The sequence below is a fragment of the Osmerus mordax genome, chromosome 11, assembly GCF_038355195.1.
Source record: "Osmerus mordax isolate fOsmMor3 chromosome 11, fOsmMor3.pri, whole genome shotgun sequence".
Classification (NCBI taxonomy): Eukaryota; Metazoa; Chordata; class Actinopteri; order Osmeriformes; family Osmeridae; genus Osmerus; species Osmerus mordax.
Window position 1 is genome coordinate 12,905,662 of NC_090060.1, and position 17,201 is coordinate 12,922,862.

Here is a 17,201-nt window from a genome sequence, read left to right on the forward strand (position 1 = left end):
CCTCTTCCTCTGCTGGGCCTTGTCCTTTCTAACTGTTACCTTGGTGACCTCCCCAGAGAAAGGGTTCTTCACTATTCAATTCTATATTTTTAAACCATCCACAAATAACATGCAGAAGATATTCCTGGATTTGTAATATTCTACCTCGGAGACCTCTCAGATGGTCAACAGACCATACTACTGATCAGTGACTAAAAGCGATCAGGCCTTTTCACACCAGAACTTGAGTAAAATCCCTGGATACATAACCTACTGACCTGGGTAGTGGTTGTGGTCTGAATCTTCCTGATCTCCTTGTCCTTCCCATCATCTGACCTCTCAGTGTCAGAGGTGGTGCTGGCAGCGTCTACTGAGCTGCACGTCTTCACGGTGGAGGGGTCAGCTTCACAAGCTACCTTAAAGGCAGTGCTGCCTCCAACCTCCGCCATGGAGCTGATGTCGCTCAGGGTGGGAGGGAGCTTAAACTCTGCCTTGTCCGGGATGCCAGCGCTGCCCCTCAGCTCAGAACCAGCGGTCATGTGAGCCAGCAGGCCCAAGTCATCACTGGTCTGGACTTGAGGCTCCGGCACTGCTGCCGGGCTGGGCAGAACCAGGGGCTGGGCAGAGTCCTGGTCAGGAAGCAAGCTGTTCTCCGCGCTATCCGGCATCTTTCCGAACAGGAAGATGTTACTGGGGATGCTGTCTCTGTCATCCGCCAGAGTGATGAGGGGCCCTGTGTTCCTGTCCTCCACGCCATCCTTGGGAACCAGGACACTGCTGACGTTGCTGGTGAGCTTCTCCACAGCGGCGCAGTAGACGTTATCCAGCAGAGAGTCCACCTCCACCAGGGCTCCGTTCTCCGACATCCCCAGCGCCTCCAGGGACAGGTCCACGTCGTCCAGCTTCACCTCCGTGGCCTCCACCTTCTCTGCCTTGATGTCCACCAGCAGGTCATGCACCTCCACCCTGACCCCAGACACGGTCCTCTCTGCCACGCCCAGAGCGCCCTCGGGCCCCTTGCCCTCCGCCAGCAGGTTACGGGAGTCCGCCTCGGGGTCGTCCGCCTCGCTCTCTGGCGTCTGAGTCTGGGAGTGGTCGTCCATCTCAGGGATCTGGATGGCTGCCGCCTGGGCAGACAGGCCACAGATGGTGCTCACCAAACCCTTCCTCCCTTTCTTGATGTTCTCCTCCTCCTGTCTCTGGTACTCCTCATACATCTTAGCCAGGTACTCCTTATGGGCCTCATACGTCACCTGTAGAGATATATTCCATTGGTGCACCATATTTCCTCACGTCACTATATTATTTATTAGGGTTATTACCATGGTTGTGTGGCCCACTTTGAAAATGAGTCTAAAAAGTTGTCATTACAGTTTCCCTCCTCAACAGCAGAGGGCAGTGTTTACTCTACATCCATTCACACAGCAGTGATTGGGGGTGATTACCTTGGAGTGGGCGATGGAGAGTGTGTCCACCCACACGCGCCAACCCCCCCACTCATACTTAATAGCATGGTAGAGCAGGATACGGAAGATGTTGTAAACCATCTCGGCAATCTTCTGTTCCTCAGGGTTCTTAGGGCTGATGTAGCCCAGCGAGAACATCCAGTCCTGCCATACAGAGCACTGCAGCAGACACCTAGGTACACCACAGCCAGCACAGCAGCATCCACACACAGCACACCATGAACACAGCACCCCATGGACAGCACAGCAACATTCACACACAGCACAGCTCGGTCTTTCTGATCAACTCTATTGTCCTCTTCTGATTATCATACAGCTCAGATCTGATTCGAACTGCTGGAATTTCACTGTCTATATCCGGTTTTAGGCCCAAATCTCATGAGAATAACCTATTTGATGTGGTGTCAGAACAGCAGTGGTTAGACTATAAGCTTCGGTCCATTTATTGACAGTTCACAGAGACAAAAAAGCTAACTGTTCTGTCACTGCACAACCCAGTCTAGACTCTGCTTTAAATTATTGAGTGTCTGTGCATGCGTCTGTGTGTGTCTGTGTGTGTGTGTGTAGTGTGGTCATGACCGTGTCTTATAAACATCTGCTCTAGCGGGGTGTCATGTACCTAAGGATGATTTAGTAAGAAGTGGAGCTCATTCAACAGGAAACAACAAGGGAGAACAATGACTCTTATTCCCTCTTCTCTGATGCATTCATCAGCTATCTAATTGATGCGGGGGGAGGGGGGGGGGAGGCAGGGTGACGTCTCCTCACCGTCTGTTCTCACGGCTGCTACTGAAAAGTTTGATCATGTCAGACAGGAAGAGACGGCGAACCTCCATCAGCTCCGTGCTGGGCAGGGAGCTCTTCAGCAGGGTGGCTACCACCTTCAGAATCACTGACGACACACACACACACACACACCAAGATCCATAGATCAATACGCACAACACGGTAGAGTAACACCGGTGACACCCCTGACGAGATGTGAGATAACAGACTTACTTGGGTTCTGAATCTTCACGGTGGAGTCAGGCTCGGGATGGGGTTTGTGAACTACCTGAGTGCACACCTGCTCGGTGAGAATCTGGTGAAGGAAGAGAGAACAAACCCTCAAAAGTACATCCCAACACCTGCGACGTGTCAGCCAGAGTCCCTTGGTTGAAAGGGAGCCGTTCCCTGCGTACCTCATAGAGTGTGTTGTAGGTAGTCACTGTCACAGTGTTGGTGTGCAGCATCAGCCTCTCTCCCAGGAGTGTAAAAAGACTGTGTGTGTGCATGATCTCCACCTTCCTCCTGTGGAAATCACACAAAACACACACACAACCCAGATGGTAGCCTCAAGTGGCCCTGTTAGAACTGCCTTCACCGCTGCAGAGCGCTGAGCAAAAGCCTGCCACCGCAGCCGAGGCAGCGGGTGCTAGGCTCCGCAGAGTACGTGTCACCAACAGCACGGTGTCACAAAGTGGCCCGCTCCTCTGGAGCTGCTAATAATAACAGTCTTGTTGGCAGATACGACTCCCCGAGAAACTGGAGGTAAGGCATCAGGGACAGGCCGTAACAGTGGCAACATCCCCGTAGCAGCTCCAGGATACGTAGTTGTCATAACACTCAGATACTGTAGAGCCACAGCTTCAAGGCAAGCTGGTCGTTTCTGTAGCCTGGCCAATTGGAGACTTAGGTGACGACTGACGAGTGAAGTTACTTTCCAAATACATGAATATGTAAATGTGGAGAAAAGGGCAGAGCGGTGATTGAGCCACAGTTCATAAGAGTTGGCTCGCATCAGGGCTGCTCAGGTAGGCAGGACTTGTTCACATGCTTTAGAGAGTCAATCTTAACATAATGGGCCTCATTCCCCCAGCGATAATGTGACATGTGGAATAAAGAGGATGTCACTGTAGAGAAGAGGTGTCAGTTAAGGAGAACAGTTTTGCATACATCCAGTGAGATTAGATGCTGTTAAGACACTTCTGATAGGTAAATTATTTAAAGCAGCATTTCTCCTGTCGGCCTGAATACCCATCCTCCAGCCTGCTCGATATATTCAGCTACTATCTACATCCCATACTGTATCTGGCTCCAGACCAGCCACGTCAGATTAATAAACTACTTTTATTCTATTGGAGAAACATAATGCATCATATTTTAGACTACCAGGACCACATGTCCTCATTTGGACAATAACCTGTGACCAACAGAAACACTTAACAGATGACTCACTTGTGGCCCAGGTGCTTGAGGAAGTAGCCCAGGACTTTGAGAGACTGCACGCGAATGCTTTCACTCTTAGAAGCCAACAGCTTGTAAATGACCCTGGATTGGGACACAAACACAGCAGGAGAAGGCGATGATCCACCAGTGGATCGCGACCAGTGGATGAGGAAACCAGGCAGACCTAATGAGGTGCCTCTACCTCACAGTTCACATAACCGTGGCATCATGGATGCTTGTATGGGGCGTCTTCTTGATCGTCCATCTCAGATATGAAATATGTTCATATTATTGCTCAATGTTCACTGTGTAAAAAAATGTATTATTCATGAATTCTGTAGACACAGCGTTATTTCAGGCGCTGCCGTACATCTTTTCATTGCGTGATATTGGCTTTTCATTGTGTGCAGAGCGGCCTGTGCTTCCCTGCTGCCTCACCGTATGCCGTTCCTCTGGTCGAAGGCAGGGATCATGGAGGCCGGGTGCTCCGACATGAGGGCCACTAGCAGCTGCAGCACATCATGGATATTCTCATCCTGAGAGACGGGAAACACAGAGAAGGTGGGAGGAGAGGGAGAGACCAGGGAGCAGTGCAGGGAAGGTGTGAGGAGAGGGAAATAGGGAAAGGTGGTGGGTGGGAGGATGATGGCCATAGAAAACAGAGACAGTGAGGGAGGGAACACTTTTATGTTGTACTTATATTTTTTTAAACTAACAATTGGAGGCATTGTCAGCCATGGCTTTGGGGCCAAAAAATGACTAAAAGCAGAGCAGCATGAACGAAAGACAGTTCAATGCAGCAGCACAATGGAGAATGGTGCCTCAATTTAACCAGCCTGTTACTTTAAAAGCTCCAACAGATCACTCTTTCAGACCACAACTTCCCAGGCTGGGGAAAGTGACCTTGAGCTCAGCAGAGTATTTTATCAGTATAAAATATGACTGGACTGTCCCATTGAGGCTGGGACTGAGTTAGCCTATAAGGGCTGGGTGATCCTATAGAGGCTAGGACTGGGTTATTCTACAGGGGCTGGGACTGGGTGATCCTATAGGGGCTGGGATGGGTTATCCTATAGGGGCTGGGACTGGGTGATCCTATAGGGGCTGGGACTGGGTGATCCTATAGGGGCTGGGACTGGGTGATCCTATAGGGGCTGGGACTGGGTGATCCTATAGGGGCTGGGTTATTCTACAGGGGCTGGGACTGGGTTATCCTATAGGGGCTGGGACTGGGTGATCCTATAGGGGCTGGGACTGGGCTGTCCTATAGGGGCTGGGACTGGGCTGTCCTATAGGGGCTGGGACTGGGTGGTCCTATAAAGGCAGTGTATGATGTCCTACCTCATGCATTGTAAGAAGGTAGTTGAGGATACTTTGCAGCTCATCCTCTCTGACTCCTCGGTCCTGCAAGGAAGGGTCAGCGGTTTACCAGAGAGGAAAACTGAGGAATATAAATCTGAATAGTATTTAAGAACCTAAGTACCCCTATAGATGTCGCACTGTAACTAACACCAAGCGTGTTAGTTTGTCATTCTGACGCAACCAAAAAAAAAATATATATATAAACAAAAACAAAAAATAAAAAAAGTTTTTATTTTTTATTAACTTGACCTTCCAGGGGGGGGGGGGGGGGGGGGGCGGGGCGCCCCCCTAATATAATGGTAGGGGAAACACTGAGTCATGTGAGCCAGTACCAAGTCAATGTGTAGATTGCAAAAATCTCATTTTAGGAGCAGTTAATGCAGGGCTCGCAACAAACTTTTTTCCCTCACTGTCAAGGTACCGTCCTGAAGTGCAAAAGTAGGGTTTTGAAAAATACAGAGGTGCAAAAACTTTGCTGGCGGGTTGGAATTAATGTCAGCTGGTAGCTAGCCAGCTTACGCATGATGGACGGTCACTGTCTGACGAAGTGCGACCGCGCACCGTGGAGCAGCGCATGACACATAGCAGTGCTTGTAACGTGAATATATTGTTCATAGTTTATGGGATTTTAAGCTAGAGCTAAATGTGATGATATGTTTCTCCCGGCTTGTGTTTAAAGGTGTTGAACCACTGGTGTACGCATGTCATATTGTTATGGTCTATCGCCCCGCAGTCTTCCCAAAGTGTGTTGAACTGTCCCAGACATTTAGTCTGTGTTGAACTGTCCCAGACATCTTTTTCATCATCCCCGGGACGACGGGACAACATTAATTTTCGAGCCCTGAGCTAATGGATGCAGTTTCAGAACGTTTCTATTGTAAGCTAATTTCAAATTTGCTACCTGATTGACCATGTTATTATGGAGCTTTAGAATGTAAAGTTTAAACACTGTTGATGAGAACACAGACACCTCATTATGGACTGCAGCTAAAACAAACTGAAAGATAATTGGTGTTTTAAGAACCCAGGTTGACTGACACTTTCCACAGTGGAGGCCTTCTCTCTCTCTCTCTCTCTCTCTCTCTCTCTCTCTCTCTCTCTCTCTCTCTCTCTCTCTCTCTCTCTCTCTTTCTCTCTCTCTCTCTCACTCTCTCTCACTCTCTTTCACTCTCTTTCACTCTCTTTCACTCTCTTTCACTCTCAAACTCCCTGATACAAACCCTTGAATTTGATAATAGATTAAGGTTATGTTGACAGGCAAAACATGGACAGTGCTAGACTGCAGCCACATGAGACAGGGTAAGTGTTGTCAGTGTGTGTGTCGTCAGTGTGTGTGTTGTCAGTGTGTGGTTGCGTGTGAGAGACAAGGGTGACAGGTTTACCTTCAGGATAAGCTGCTTCAGGAACAGGAGCATGAACGCCCGCAGAGATATGATCTCCTTCTGAGAGGGACGCGGTCCATCTGTACACACACACAAAAATACATTCACGCAAAGACACATGCATGTGCACACGAAAAAACACACACACAAACACACAGACACAGGACATGACATCAAGAAGAAACAGAAACAGGAAGTCAGATGCTAGCCTAAGTCCTCGTACTCAGACTGGCATGAATCTCACACCATGATGCTCAACCCCAGCTGCCAGGGTGAAAACACTGTGCCAAACTGCCCATCACTCTGGCCTAGACCTCATTAAAGCTGCCAGCAGTATGCCAGCTCAATGTCACTTGGGTCATCTTTCTGAAGTTAACTTCAACCAAAACATGCCATCCCCCCCATCACAAACTTCTGGTCAGCTCAATAGACATATGCTACCCAAATAATTATATATGATAAAACATGGCCTATGACACAGACCATTGATTAGCTGTCATGTCAGCAAGACACATCGGTTGGTGGAAGCTTAACACCAGAGCTCATTTGGTTAGACTTTGTCTGAGGGGATTGAGCATACGTAAAGGCACAGAAAACATTCATTACTGGGTCGCAGCCTTGGTTAAATCAATTTGACAGCTGTTCATTCACCGATTCAATAAATTAAAATATGTCAAGCATTTCACAAGTGGCACACAACACAAACAATGATGCACTCACATTAGAAACACTCTCCTGGTGACACAATTTTGACAAAGTAACTGTCAATATGGGGTAGGGCCTGCAGAGACAGCGAGTGTAAGACTGAGAATGATGGTAATTAATTTGATAGCACTCTCTATTTGTAGTGGCCCTGAGATAGAGGAAGATTTTCCAGAGACAGAGCTAATACCTGGAGCAGCTCTGTTCTAAACTTCTCCTCGCTCCTATAATTGAACACTTCATTATCTCCTTGGCTCTCTCTCTCTGCGTCTTTGTTTAGCCATTTATCTTCTGAGAGGAAGAAGGACAATAACTGTTCGGACAAATTAGGAGTATTAAAAAAATACATCCTCCTGCCTGCAGGACCTTGATATTTAAATAGATTCTGTACTGTACGCAGTCTCTCAGCCCCAGAACATTCCCATGAGTAATCATCTAAACATTTATGTTCAGTCACTGAACACTAGGCTAGAGTGAGCTGGAGAGCATCAGGACAGCAGGGCCCTCTTTAGTCTAACATGGTATCAGATGGTGTTTGACCTTCCTGTTGATGTGATTAAGAGACAAGTACGTCCATGACACTGAGAGAATATTCCCAAGAACGTTTTTGTGGGATATAAAGGGATATTCTTGTTGTATGTACCACAACAATTCCAGCCAGCATACAGGACAAAAGCTGCCCTTGTGCTGCAATCTAGTCAACTGTATTACAGGCCTTTAACCTCCACAGTTCTTGGTGCCCTTGAGACAGAAACAGTGAAACTTTCATAAAACGTAAAAGAGTGGAAGAGGACAAGACAGTTGAAGGTCATTTTCACTTCAGTTCAGCCTGCCTGTGATTAGCTATTAGCTTAGAGAGTAGGGATGCCAGTCATCTCCTGGCCAGTTCCACAGCTCTAACCCCCCTGCACGCCCCCCTCTCTAATAATGATATTACATGTCTGCTTTCATGTCTCCTCCACTGACAGCCACAATCCTAACATGACAGAGGCCTCCATGTGCTGGTGACTCATTTAAAACCCAGAGCACTCAGGGGCAACCTCCATTTCAGACAGACACACAATCATTCTGTTCATCAATCTCTCACTTCTCTTTGGAACTTGTATATAAAGTGTATGACCAGTAATTCTTTTTGCAAAAAGACTACTATTTAGTTTCAGGCCAATGGACCCCTGACATGACCACTTGAAAAAACAGCCTTGCGTGTCTGTGTGTGGGGGAGTGTGTGTTTGTATGCTCACCAAGGCCTTTTGGAGTGATTCCGCTGCAGTCTGCAGGGTTGCAGGCCCAGTAGTAGTACTTGAGTGTGTGCATGAGCTGCAGCACGGTGCCCACACGGCGTATGGTGGTGTAGATGGTGGATGTGCCGATGAACTCTGCAGAGAGATACGTGTATAGGGAGAGTTGCACCTGGAGTGGGAAAACACACACACACACACAGAACCATTTGCAATTAACCTGTGCACAGCGGTTGTTCCCTCACATGTCAGCCAGTATAATCCTTTAAACGCCTTTTAGTTAGTGTGCTGGGCAGGTTGATGAGCAGCTGGGGTTGTCATACTACGAGTGCACAGCAGAACAGGTTTGGCACACATTCTGCCCCTTGGGGATCAATAAAGTATCTACTACTACTACTACATTCCACAGATGTGGGAGGACATCGGGCTAGTAATCAGAAGGTCCCTGGTTCGATTCCCGGCCGTGCAAAATGACGTTGTGTCCTTGGGCAAGGCACTTCACCCTACTTGCCTCGGAGGAATGTCCCTGTACTTACTGTAAGTCGCTCTGGATAAGAGCGTCTGCTAAATGAATAAATGAAAATGTATCACAACCACACTTTCACTCAGTTCACCACTGATTGGCACATCGTCTGTAATTAGCAACCGACAAGAATCCTTATTCCCACTTCAGTCATACAGATGAAAATATCTTAGACCTTGGCATTCCACAGGAAGGAGAATAAATACAAAAGCAACTGGAGCAGTAACATGAACAACAGCAGTAATTAAGTGGAGATAATAGAGAATCACACTGTCGGTTACGTAACCTCCATGAGAATGTGTCTGAAATAGAACAAGCTGCTCAAATCAGACCCATGCTGTAGGACACGCGCAGGCAGCAAGGAGAGGGAAGGGAACAAGGTCAGATGGTCTGTCTGTGTACAGCTAAACAGGAGGCCCAGGTCCACACTGTTTTCTATCCTGACACACCCACATGTAGATGAGATGTAGATTCAAGTGTCCTGTAGAGGAATGAAGTCAGAGGCGTTGGTGGTGTAGTATCTAAAAGCTCTCTAACCTCAGTCATAACTTCTTCTCCCTCCCTCTCTTTCTCTCCTCTCTCTCCCTCGCATTCCAACTCCTCCCTCTCCCTCTCTCACTCTCTCTCTCTCTCTCTCCTCCCTCCCTCTCTCCTTCACTCTCCTTCCTCTCTTCTCCCTTTCTCTCTCGCTCTTTCCCTCCCTCTCCTCCCTTAGTCTCTCCTCCCTCGCTCTCTCGTTCCCTCTCCTCCCTCAGTCTCTCCTCCCTCGCTCTCTCAGTCTCTCCCTGCTCCATTTCGGAGGAGTGTCAGGGCTGTCCTCTAGAGACACACTCAGCCCAGCACTTCTGTGTGTACAGCTCCCTTTTATTTATTCATGAAGGGCCTCCGCAGCAGCATCACTGAGGAAAATGGATTCGCCACACAAACCCAGCTCCTTTGATACGACTCATCCACTTTTTCACGGGTCATTATAAAATGGGGAAGAAAATGTCAGTCTTAAACTTGAAAAAAAATATTGGAAAAAAAAACTTCTCATGGTTTAGAAACCATATGTGACAGCAGGCAATGAACTCATGCAACTGTGAAATCTCTAATGCATACAGTATGAGGAAATTCATTTTTGTACAGGGATGTTAGCTTACTTTAAATGGGCCATGGTGTTGAGTGGTATTTGTGTAGGTTTCTTTCATTCAAAAGATCTCTGGATTTGAATTGGCAGTATCTAGAATAAAAGTCTCCCTGATAGACCCAATCATTTGTTTTGATTGCAGTTTTGGATCTGAACACCAGCAGCAGCCTGCCTGTATGTGACCATAACTGAAGAAGCGGGCAGAGCTCACCTGGGCGGGGGTGTGGATCCAGATGGCAGCGCTGAACAGGATGTGGTCACACAGCTGCTTCAGCAGCGGCGCTCCGTGTGTCAGACCGTCCAGGTACTTAGCGAAGGACAGGAACTGCTCCAGCACCGCCCTGGTTACGTGGACCCGCGATGACTGGTGGACAAGGACACAGGGATATCGTTCAATCCACCAATCAGATTATCCATCAATCAATCCATAAAATCCATCCATTCATTTATCCAAATTCTAATCCAAATCGTGCTACTTCATGTATCATGGATCAGCAGCGAGATCTTATGTTTCATGTAATTTCATTGAAGTATTCCTGTTCTGACCTCATATGACCTGCTATGACTGTTTATGTGACGTCTCCTGCTCAGGTGCATGGATTAGGGGAGGAGGAACATCAAAGGAGGGAAGAAGAAATGAGAAGAAGAGGGGAATATGTGGCATAAACAGATCTGTAACAGATGGCGTGATATGTAGAAGTGTGAAAGTTGGCAGCAGGAGGGGATGAACCAGATCAGCTCTCAGGTGTGACTGACTGGCTCTTAGTTAGCAGCAGCTGAAGGCCCTAAACAGCCACTGAGTGACAAAGTGGAGTCATTTCTCAATGTTGCAAAACAGCTAGCACTCCGGGGAAGCCAGCAAGCTGTTGGAATGCATTCCAAAATAGTGAAACGAAGAGTGATGGAGGAAGGGAGAGAGCAAGAGAGAGTGGGAGAGAGAAAGAAAGGGGCGAAACAGAATGAGAAAGCGAGAAAGAGAATGTTAAGAAAGGCAGAAAGAGAGAGATAGATGGGTGTTACTGTTCTGCCCTCTATCAGGTTTCTGGGTTCTGGTGATGAGGTGTCAGGCTGCTCTGACAGGCCCTGAGGATACTACTATCACACCACACAGATGTATAGTGTAAAAGGCGCAGGAAGACAAAAAGCTCTCCAAAATAGTTTCTTCAATTGTTCAATAAATGCTATCTAATCCATTCCAACAATGCCCCACTTGAACTTGAATCATTCCATTTTAGCAATGTGTTGCTTAATATTTGTACGTTTAAAGCTGAACTGCATGGCCTGCAGGGGTGTCTACTGATTTCAAGGTAGCAGATCAATTTTCATTCATTGAGAGGGAAGATCAAATTGTTCTCCTTCAAAGGTAAGTCTTATGAATGATATTTCCACATTATGTACACTAGGGTCTTGATCAGCTGTAGAAAATATCTAATATCGAAATACCTTAAACCATATCTAACCCCTTTCTCTGTGCATCTGTGTGGTTGTATGTTGTCTGGGTTTACTGAAGATGAGGTGTTTCATGTACCTTCTCCAGGAGGTAGCCAATCACCAGGAAGCCCTTCCCTCCCAGCATCTGCTCCTGCATGGCCACAGAGCTCTTCAGTAGCTCCACCAAGAAGGCCAGCAGGGTGGCACTGCAACACAAATCACACTGTCACTAACACACACATATGGTACTGTAGTTAAGAGGACCACAAATACAATTACATTCTGTGATAACAATACTAATGAAAAAATAACTAAATAATGGATCAGAAGCTGTACAGTAAGGTGACAGTGTGACAGATGGACGAGCTCACTCAAGGTCTTTACTGGGTACGTCAGCAAATGACCGAGGAATTGAACCCAGCTCTTTAATATGTCTTCTATCTAAAATGAACACTTTCCTGATGGGAAAAATGGCAGGTGCCGTAGATTATTGCATTGGGGTGGGTGAGTCTCTTTGTTGCTGGTTCCCTCAGTAGATCTTGACTGAGTCTGAATGGCTGAACAGTGGGGCTTGCTTATGGCCTAATCAGCTTTCCCTCACATCCTCCAGTGAGCCCCTCTCCAAGACCAGCCCGCATAACAAGGACACATCACTGCTCTGACAATCATGGCTCAACCCAGCACAAACACACGTTTGCACATTCACATGCACACACACAGACACACACACACACGCAAGCACACAGAAGCCTGTGCGATATTAATCCAGGTAGAGCCACAGACCCACATGGAAAATGCTCAATTCTGTGAGCATCTGTGAGTAGATTACTCTTCTGCTCATATCTCTCAAACACATACCCTCATCCAGTAAAAATCACTGATAATGGCTGGCAAGGCCCTGGCTGTTCCACAAGGCAAGGAAGGAGCAGCATCAGTCACCAGGAGTTTACTGAGAGGATTAAATAATTATGAAAGATAAGTTGAGGCCAACGACAGAGGTAGCTTAGCCACAGTCACTCTTTTCAGAGCCTGGTCAAGCAAGCTGTGCTGGGGCTGCTAAGCTTCTGGCACTCACTCAGGCGCACAAGGCCAGGATGAGAGAGAGAGGGGAATAGAGGGAGAGAGAGGAATGAGAGAGAGAGAGAGAGAGAGAGAGAGAGAGAGAGAGAGAGAGAGAGAGAGAGAGAGAGAGAGAGAGAGAGAGAGAGAGAGAGAGAGAGAGAGAGAGAGAGAGAGAGAGAGAGAGAGAGAGAGAGAGAGAGAGAGAGAGAGAGAGAGAGAGAGAGAGAGAGAGAGAAAGGGGCAGAGAAAAGTGGAGAGAGAAGGAAAGCGAGAGAGAGAGCGAGAGGGAGAGAAGGAAAGAGAGAGCACACTGCCCAATCAGGCCCCTGTGACTGAACTAAGAGAGGATTATAGCAGGGCTTTGATTGCATACGAGGCACAGTGGGGGCTTGGCCAGAGTGGGTCAAACCATAACCCAACTCAGGATGACCAGGAGGATGCAGGCAGGGAGGGGAGCGGAGGCCCAAAGTATTGTACACTAAAACAATGGTAGTCCAATCTGCTGTGCATGAAGAACTTTGAGGTGAGGTGGAAGGTGAGTGAATGTCTGAACAGGACAATCCTCTGTACTCACCAGACAGTGGTCTCCACCTGGCAGTCGCTCGGCTGGTGGTAGTCTAGCTGGGCAAACAGGGGGAACAGGACCTGGATACCCCCCATCGAGTGGATGCCACTGTGGATGGAATGAGTCACGATGGCTTTCACATCCTGGTAGAGAGGTCAAATAAAACACTCAGATGCAGGCACAAAAAACTGTTACAAACTGTATATTTTAGACAATTCCCAGATTAGCAGTCCAAAAAGGTCAAACTGTCTTAGACTAGGAAGTGAAAAGGTCCCTGGGTGAGTCACCTGAAGCATGAGGGCATGAGGTGAATGAACAAAGATGGAGGAGTTCTCCTTGGGTGAGGACTCAAGGCAGAGCTGGGCGTCTGTGGCCTTGGCGTTGTAGGTGAAAGATATGGAGCTGGCCAGCTTCCCATCATACAGCACCTGCTTATGGTGCTCTGCCAGGTGAATGTCGCTCTCTGATTTAAACTTGAATGTGCTCTGCAGAGAGAGAGAGAGAAAGAGAGCAAAAGAGAGCAAGAGAGGGACAGAGAGAGAAAGCAAGGAAGAGTGAGTGATAACATCATTCTACTGATGTTGCTTGTCGATAATGTCTAATAGCTTGTTGCACCTTAACTTAATCCATCATTCAATCAATTAAATCTTGGCAGTTGACAACACTTAAATAAAGCAAATAATGCATTGTGTGGAATTGCTTCAGAGGCACATCAAGCCCTCTCACCGGGGAGATGAATAATTAATATTTTGCTTTCTAGCTCCCCAGCGGGAAATGGAGGATATAGGTTAGAGGTGAGGAGGGGTGAAACCAGATGAGACAGAAAATACCATGTGCTGAAGGAATGTGATGTCCTTTGATGTGTCATAAAAGCTTTAATATAATTTACAATAATGCCTTATATATGCTACTGTGCATACAGGGGAGAGTAGATCATAAACCACACACATCAACATAGTCATCTTCTTCTGGTTTAAGGTCCAAGGGCCAAGTTGCACTAATCTCGAGAAGCGTGGAGAGCTAGCCGGCTCCCCAGTCCTTCCCCAGTGTGCACTAGGCCCAGTTAACATTATGGTCCCATGGGTCGGGATAAACAACTACCTATAGAACCAATGATTCAGCTGGCAGGCCAGGCAGTCAAAAACAGGATTAAAGCCCAGTTGGAAAAGGCTTTACCTCGGTGCTGGGAGCCAGCCATGCCGGGGGCTTCCCTCAGGCTAACTCCCTAAAGCAGAAGACTAGCTTAGGGGCTCAAACGCACACATGCAGGTCTGATTCTTAATTTCCAGTCATTGGTTACCACCCCGGCGAGCTTGCTAGTCACATAAAACAGATTAAAACAAAACAAGAACCTTTTATCTTGGCCTATCTCCATCGGACTGACACTGCTGAGATTGTGAGGCGATGCTGGGTTGCAGAAATGACCTCTATGCCAGTTTCTCTCAGAGATAACATTAGTCTTCTCTGTTGTGGGGGGGGGGAGAGAGGGGGTTCAGAGCATACCTTCATTGTCCCTCCTGCAGTCAGCCATGTTCCAGGTCACACTGAACTTTATTGCACCATTGAAAATGTGTGGCAACATCCATTAACAAAACAAAAACCGAATACATCTTCAACATAGCCAAAACTCATCTTTCATCACACATTGACACTGAGGCCCCCACAATGCTAACGCATATTAACTTAAGGAAGTCAAGTCCTGTGTTAGGAAGCAGACAGTCCAGTCCTGTGTTAGGTAGGTGACAGTCCAGTCCTGTATGAGGAAGGTGACAGTCCAGTCCTGTATTAGGAAGGTGACAGTCCAGTCCTGTGTTAGGGAGGTGACAGTCCAGTACTGTATTAGGAAGGTGACAGTCCAGTCCTGTGTTAGGAAGGTGACAGTCCAGTCCTGTATGAGGAAGGTGACAGTCCAGTCCTGTATTAGGAAGGTGCAGTCCAGTCCTGTATTAGGAAGGTGACAGTCCAGTACTGTATTAGGAAGGTGACAGTCCAGTCCTGTATGAGGAAGGTGACAGTCCAGTCCTGTATGAGGAAAGTGACAGTCCAGTCCTGTATGAGGAAGGTGACAGTCCAGTCCTGTATGAGGACGGTGACAGTCCATTCCTGTATTAGGAAGGTGACAGTCCAGTCCTGTATGAGGACGGTGACAGTCCAGTACTGTATTAGGAAGGTGACAGTCCAGTACTGTATTAGGAAGGTGACAGTCCAGTCCTGTGTTAGGAGGGTGACAGTCCAGTCCTGTATTAGGAAGGTGACAGTCCAGTCCTGTGTTAGGAGGGTGACAGTCCAGTCCTGTATGAGGAAGGTGACAGTCCAGTCCTGTATGAGGAAGGTGACAGTCCAGTCCTGTATTAGGAAGGTGACAGTCCAGTCCTGTGTTAGGAGGGTGACAGTCCAGTCCTGTATGAGGAAGGTGACAGTCCAGTCCTGTATTAGGAAGGTGACAGTCCAGTCCTGTGTTAGGAGGGTGACAGTCCAGTCCTGTATGAGGAAGGTGACAGTCCAGTCCTGTATTAGGAAGGTGACAGTCCAGTCCTGTGTTAGGAGGGTGACAGTACCATACTGTTAATCAGTCATGTTGGGACCCGATGTGTTATCCTCACTCCTGATCATGCGTGGTGCCTCTGCGGAGACAGCTCCCAGGCTGGCTGCCTGGTGATCACAGCGGATGCCTGTGCCCTGGCCTTGGCTGCAGTGCCATCAGCCTCTCCGTGGCAGCTCCGCCGATTAGAACAGACAGGCCTCTTGTTTCCTGGAACAGGACGCTGGATGTACCATCCAATCAGCACGCTCGTCTGACAACTCCCTGACCTGCCTGCGCCACTGAGGCCTCAGCATCTCACACCAGGAGCGCCCCATTCACAACTTCATCAGAGGAGGTAATTGCCTCCCCAGAACACCTCTTTCATTATTGTAAGCAATCTGCGGATCGCATCGGGGCGCGTTAGCTCTGTAATCGAAGGTTTCGAACCACAATTAAGAAGGGAAACGGCAAGTCAGCAGCTATTACAGAGAAAGCCCAGTGACGGTGTCCCTCTCCAGGCACTCGTAGAGCTCTGGATGTTGTGTAGAGCTGCATCGCACTCACAACCCTGTTGTGTGTGAGCTCTTATATACCTCAGCACTGACCTGTCACTCTCCGTTCAGGTGATCGTCTGAACGTCCTTCTGTTTGGGACTAAAACAAAGACAACTCCATGAAAAGAACAGACCCCAACATTGGGAGTGGGAGGTTGACTTCAATACCCCGGCCTAATAAATTCATTTTATGTTAACACCTTTATTGGATAGGGATGGTTAGAGATGGACCGGAAAGGCTGGGAGAGAGAGAGGGGGTGACAAGCAGGAAACGGCCCAGGCTGAAATTGAACCCAGGTCTCTGTGGTAACGCCTCAACCCATACGATACGTGCTTTGCCCAGTGAGCCACCGGTGCACAGCCCTCTCTGCAGAGAGTTTAATGAGGCATTCTCTAACTCTCTCTAACACTAAGCATCATTACCTTCGAAAATCAATTAGAGGAAATGATCTCTGGTAGTCAGATACACAGACAGGCAGTGAGGCCTGGGAGGTACTAACCTGACAAGATTGAAATACAAACAGCAGACTAATGAGAGCAGGCCATGACACTTCCAACACAGCAACAAATAGTGCAGATAAAAAAATAAAAAAATAACAATTAGACTAAGAACAGATAAAGAACACTGATAAAGTTTCTGTTCATACAATTGCACGTGTAAAGCACATAACATATTTAAACCAGTCTCCAGCAAGCAATAAATCAGTTGAGAAACAATACTTCATCCTCTACTGAGTAGTCTAGGCTCTTGCTTGGTAAACAACCAGAAGTAAATACATTTTAATGGTTCAGCATTCCTAAAAGCAGTGGGGTAATTGTGAGTTAGCCTGTGTGCTTCAGACCTGGTGGAGCTGATAAAGCAGCCCTAGCAGTGTATGAGCCAGTGGCGGATGCTTTCGTGCCTCCACTGTTACATTCCTGAGCAGAGGGGAATTTATGCAGGCATTTATCTGAGCTGCATGGCATGGCTCTGAGGATAGAGACACAAGGCAGGGAGCTGCACCAAGCCAGCATTGATTTCACAGATTGATAGGTAATGCAGGCTGCTTGCGTGTAATCTAATTTAGTCAGCCGAGT

General features: G+C 47.6%; 1 protein-coding gene across 2 annotated transcripts in view; it reads right to left on the minus strand.

The window, feature by feature from the left end:
* The window catches only part of nbeab (neurobeachin b), a 137,282-nt gene that overhangs the window by 90,429 nt on the left and 29,652 nt on the right, over positions 1-17,201 (minus strand). For both annotated transcript variants that reach the window (XM_067245669.1, XM_067245670.1), the window contains exons 9-22: positions 13,335-13,532; positions 13,057-13,190; positions 11,518-11,626; positions 10,201-10,353; positions 8,341-8,509; positions 6,398-6,477; positions 4,995-5,057; positions 4,092-4,189; positions 3,663-3,755; positions 2,627-2,735; positions 2,445-2,526; positions 2,214-2,337; positions 1,425-1,617; positions 258-1,232 (exon numbers count right to left, since the gene is read on the minus strand). In XM_067245669.1, the coding sequence (XP_067101770.1) occupies positions 258-1,232; positions 1,425-1,617; positions 2,214-2,337; positions 2,445-2,526; positions 2,627-2,735; positions 3,663-3,755; positions 4,092-4,189; positions 4,995-5,057; positions 6,398-6,477; positions 8,341-8,509; positions 10,201-10,353; positions 11,518-11,626; positions 13,057-13,190; positions 13,335-13,532 (2,580 nt within the window). The remainder of the gene's footprint in view (positions 1-257; positions 1,233-1,424; positions 1,618-2,213; positions 2,338-2,444; positions 2,527-2,626; positions 2,736-3,662; positions 3,756-4,091; positions 4,190-4,994; positions 5,058-6,397; positions 6,478-8,340; positions 8,510-10,200; positions 10,354-11,517; positions 11,627-13,056; positions 13,191-13,334; positions 13,533-17,201) is intronic.